We start from the raw sequence: 4,932 nt of genomic DNA on the forward strand, positions 1-4,932 counted from the left end.
AGGAGGGCCTGTGCCCCTCCCTGCAGCCTCCCCCTCTCCTCCCCCTTCTCCCCCCTCCTCCCCCAGGCACGCGGTTCCCTGAACCCTGGCGCTGCCCGGGGAAGAGGAAACCCGCGGTGTGGGTGCCCCGGAGAGACGGGCGGGCAGTGAGAAAGTCGGAGTCAGCAGAACAGGCTCCTCCGCCCGCTAACACGCGGAACATTCACACGTGTTCCCTTTGGAACCTTCGGGGGAACTCCCGGTTTCTTGGAAGGACGGGTTTGTTTGTGTAGCTGGGATGCTGGACTGGTCTCTGAGGACACGCCCCGTCAGGGGCTGGGGCAGGGGGCTCGCTCTGGGCTCAGAGTGGGCGCAGCGGCGGCCCTGGTGGCACCTTCCCTCTCATGATCGGAGGGGCCGGGGCAGGAGTCCTCCGATGGGCAGCCTGTCAGAGCCGCCTCCCTCTTCGGTTCAGAGGAATCAAGTCCCCGGTATCCCTCCCGCTCTATTTCCTTTTACAAACACATCGAGCCCATGTATGACAAAGTGATCCTTGTACAGCAAAGCCCAGGCCCCCGCCTTCCGAGAATGAGGCTGTTCTGCAGACGGTTGGACACTGGCCGGGAGGTATGTCAAGCATGTGCGGTGGCGAGTCCTTACAAACCTCAGCCGTTTGGCTGTTGGGCCTGGAGGCTGAGCCGTCAGAAAACCGTCCTAACGGCTCTGATCCTAACGACCACAGGCCACCTCGAGGCGAGGAGGGGAGGGCAGCCCCTGGCCGGGCTCATCCCGGTGCCGGGAGGGAATTCCTGGGCTGGGGCTCAGACCAAAATCCCAGTGGAGCTTTTTCTCCATAAACGGGGAGGACTGGTTCGCATGAGCTATTTTTACACGCTCTCCTCTCCTGTGTGCAAACGGATGTGTTTTACAAGCAGCCCCTAACAGAGTGCAGGGCGCCCAGCCACCGTGGCTCCGTGGCTGAGCACTGACTTATGAACCAGGAGGTCACGGTTCGATTCCCGGTCAAGGGCACATGCCCGGGCTGCGGGCTCCTTCCCCAGTAGGGGGCGTGCAGGAGGCAGCTGATGAATGATTCTCTCTCATCATGGATGTTTCTCTCTCTCTCTCCCTCTCCCTTCCTCTCTGAAATCAATAAAAATATATTGTAAAAAAATAAGTAAAAAATAAGATATTGTGGGGTGTGTACGATCACAGACAGAGCGAGAAGGAGGGCAGGGTGAAATCTAAAATGCATTGACCCAGAGACCCTGACCTCACCAGGTCTGGTGGAAGCAGAGACTTCCCGGGAACCGGTCACGGGGGACTTACCATGACGATGCCCCCGGACTGCTCCGCCGTGCACATGCTCATGATGGGCGCCATGCCGATGGTGGTCCCTTGGAAATAGACCCCACTAGGAGACAAGAGAAAGGCCTTTCTGAAACGAACACAGGGTGAAGACATTTTCTAAGATATATTTTTTGGGACCTTCGATGAAAAAAGAAATTTATCGAGGTCAAGAACACGGTGTGTGGCGTGTAACTGGGTCAAGGGTTGGGGGCGCAGGTGACAAAACGGACAGAGCGGATGTACATAAGCGAGAGGCCCCCAGTCCCGGAGTGACCCGCACGCCCCGGGAGCTGCGTGGGGGCGTGTGGGCGCGGCCGTCCCCTCTGCTCTCGGCGACTTAGGGTCCAGTTGCACCGCGGTCCCTTGACCCTTTCAGATTTCTGTTTCCAAGGCTCAGACAGCCGGTCACGGCTCTTGACTGTGTAACTGGTGGTCTGCCTACTTGCTCAGGGGGGTGGGGGCAGGAGGAGGGGGCTGCTCCGCATAAGCCCGTCTGCTGAGGGCTGTCTGCGAAGGCACAGAATCGCGGCGGTTACAGGGACGCAGTAGGCGGCTCGCTCTGTTTCCTGTTGTCACTGAAGTCTGTGCTCCTGCGTCACGTGACCGGACGGAAACCCAAACTCTCCCACGGCGCTCTCCTGCTAGCGGAACTTTTAAAGTGGAATCGCAGGAGAATGGCTGACCCCTGGACTGAGTGTAGGAGTCCGCACCCATGCAGCCTCAGCCCCCAGCGGGAGCTTCTGGAAGGGGCCCTTATGGCTCCCGCGGGCGCAGCTTTCCCTCCCGCGGAATCTTGAGCGGCGAGTCCGATGACCTCAAGGCCTGTGTGTCATGCAAGTGCGTGTAGCTCCTACCTCATCCACGAAAAATGAAACAATGTCATTGTTGAATTTCGTTTAAAGGAAAAACGAGCTTTCATGTCATGTTGGCCACGGACATACATTGATTTCACAGGTATTATGTGAAAAGGTAGGTATTTTGGTCGATTGGACAAGAGGGAGCAAGTATACCTGCCACCCCATCTATGCATGTATGAACGTGTGTATGTATGTATCCACCCATCTGCCCCCCCCCCCCGCATGCTCACGGACAAGAGTAGGGACTGCAGCCTTAACGTTTATATCTCTATCGAGCATTTAACAGAAACAACTACATGTATATACATGAGGAGGTTATATAAGAGGCTGATTTATTTCCAGATGTTCAGGTTGGACAGACTCCATTTGGGAAAAAAGTCAAAACAACACACTTTGATTCTGCTTTTTAATGGTTCAGGGTTAATCAATGCGCAAAATATGAGGCAACCGCAAATATCCAAGGCAGGGAATTAACAAAAGCCCCTTGACGATGGCCGAAGTGAACGAACAGGGACTGCCCCCGGCCTCGCCCGGGGGTGGGCATGTTCTAAAGAGAGGATGGGAGGGACTGGTGGTCTACTTTCCATAAAAGCTCATAAATTAGACCCAATTCGCTAAAGGAAAGTGTATCTCTCCACAGCTTTTAATTCAGTGATAAAGCAACTCGAGAAGACAAGGATAATGGCATAAAGTGTTTAAGGACTTTAATAGAATGTTCTCCACTTTGGAAACAATCTACTTCATTAGGGTAAGAATGCTTCTTTTTTAATATAAAGGAGTCTGTAGCAGCGGTTACATTCCAGCTCTGCGTTCCCTCATTGGTTACTCCACACCCTGATCGCTCAGGGAATTGCCTTGTTTACCAGCTCGGCTCCCCGGGGCGGAAGTTTGGGTCCTGCTCGGTGCCCAGGGCAGTTGGATTGAAAGACAGACCTAACGCTAATGTGCTGTCCTGTTGCAGCCTCGGATCTAGGAAACCCCAGAATGCCGTGAGGAGGGGAACACAGGTGTCCCGCTCGGAGCAGCTGGCGACCACCCCCAAGGCCCCGCCTTCAGATGGTGCATCAACATTCCCGCTGATAAGGGAAGACAATGGGCTTTAAAAAGCAGCTGCTCTGGACAACTGGGCATCAGGCGGAGACTGGAACAGCTTGCCCAGCCCGGCCGGCGTGGCTCAGTGGTTGAGCGTTGACCTATGAACCAGGATTCGACTCCAGGTCCGGGCACATGCCCGGGTTGCGGGCTGGATCCCCAACAGGGGTGTGCAGGCGGCAGCCGATAGATACTGATGTTTCTCTCTCATCCATGTTTCTCTCTCTCTCTCCTTCTCTCTTCCTCTCTCTAAAATCAATAAAAACGTATTTTAATACATTTGCACAAGGAGAACGCCCAGGTGACGGAGAAGGAAGAAGACATTGGACACAGGGAGAGTTTTCCCAGGTGTCCAAAGGGAGACTTCACAGCTTCACAGCAGACCCCAGATTCCGGCCAGGGGGCCTCTGCCCCCCGATGAGTGCTGAGCGACCCCCCGGGAAGGTGCGGGGGCCTGCGCGGGTGGAGCTGGAGGAGGCCGGGGGCGCTGGGGCCGCTCCCTCCCCAGCCCAGGAGGGACCTCGCCGACCCACCTGACAAGCTGTGCGTTGTCGTGGGCCTTGCGAGGCAGGAGCTTCGCCTTCCTCCAGTCCAGAAACTCGTGCAGGCTGGTGAAGGGGTCCTGGCCGATGGGGCACTTGTCGATGTCGTTCCACACCTCCACGCCCACCAGCACGATGCGGATGTTCAGCGGCCTGTAAAACTGAGGGGGACAGACAGCCTCTGGGGATCGCGGGAACGGGGACTGGGATGCAGAGCAGGACAGATCTGTGCGCTTTGAACCTCACCGAGCGGGTGAGAATAACCCCGCCATGCCCCCCCCCGCCTCCCCCCCCCTCATTCCCAGGCGTCAGCATGTAAGACGGCGTGTAGGGCCCCACGCCCAAGGACGCGCCCACTGGGTACGCACGCTCCACTGACAGCCTCTCCGCTGTCTCCCTGGTGTGTGTGTGGAAGCTCACCCTTGAAATGACTCCTTGGAGGTGAAAATGCCCAGAGACCCGGAGTCTCGCTGAAGCCGCCACATCGTAGCTACCGCCTGCCAGCTCCTACCTGCCGCAAGCAAAGCCCCCGCGAGCTAGTAGCGGGGTTCAGACTCTGCCAAAGACAGCCGCTTGTTCACCTGCAGCCACGCGTCCTGCCCGTGCGTTACTGCAAATGAATCTGTGGTAACCTTTTGGCAAAGCCTCAGATGTGACCGACGCTATCATATTCTGTCACCCCCCCATCAATCGAGGAGGTTTGAATTAGACGGGCACATCCGGAGCTTTCGGAATCACAGGCACACAGGCCCTTCTGCGGAGCTCGGATGACCCACGGTTCTTCCCGAAGCCAGAGGCTGGCTCCCCAAGTGTCCCGGGAAGATCTGTTACTAAGAAGTTCCTCTCCCAGGCAGGAGACCAAGCCAGGTGCACCCCCCTCGTTAGTATTCAGGGCGAAGGCCATGGCAACAGCCCCACCCACAATCCCATAGCCCCGCCCACAGCCCCGCCCACAAGCAGCCGCCCTGGCTCAGAGGTAGGAAGGGCAGCTCTCCCAATGGGAAGGGATGGTTTGCCCCAGACACGCTTATTGAGGCGGGATGAGCAGCCAGAGGAGAGGTCAGAACTACCCGTGGCCCCGACTGCCTTGCTGGCCCATGTGCATCAAAGAC

At 57.1% G+C, this 4,932-nt stretch overlaps 1 protein-coding gene across 1 annotated transcript in view; it reads right to left on the reverse strand.

The window, feature by feature from the left end:
• ADAM12 (ADAM metallopeptidase domain 12) overlaps window positions 1-4,932 on the reverse strand; it is a gene marked incomplete at its 3' end in the record, with an annotated part of 130,512 nt that overhangs the window by 26,975 nt on the left and 98,605 nt on the right. The window contains exons 9-10 of the mRNA XM_014530146.1: window positions 3,812-3,981; window positions 1,309-1,393 (exon numbers count right to left, since the gene is read on the reverse strand). Of these exons, the coding sequence (XP_014385632.1) occupies window positions 1,309-1,393; window positions 3,812-3,981 (255 nt within the window). The remainder of the gene's footprint in view (window positions 1-1,308; window positions 1,394-3,811; window positions 3,982-4,932) is intronic.

Source organism: Myotis brandtii, unplaced genomic scaffold (genome assembly GCF_000412655.1).
Source record: "Myotis brandtii unplaced genomic scaffold, ASM41265v1 scaffold725, whole genome shotgun sequence".
Classification (NCBI taxonomy): domain Eukaryota; kingdom Metazoa; phylum Chordata; class Mammalia; order Chiroptera; family Vespertilionidae; genus Myotis; species Myotis brandtii.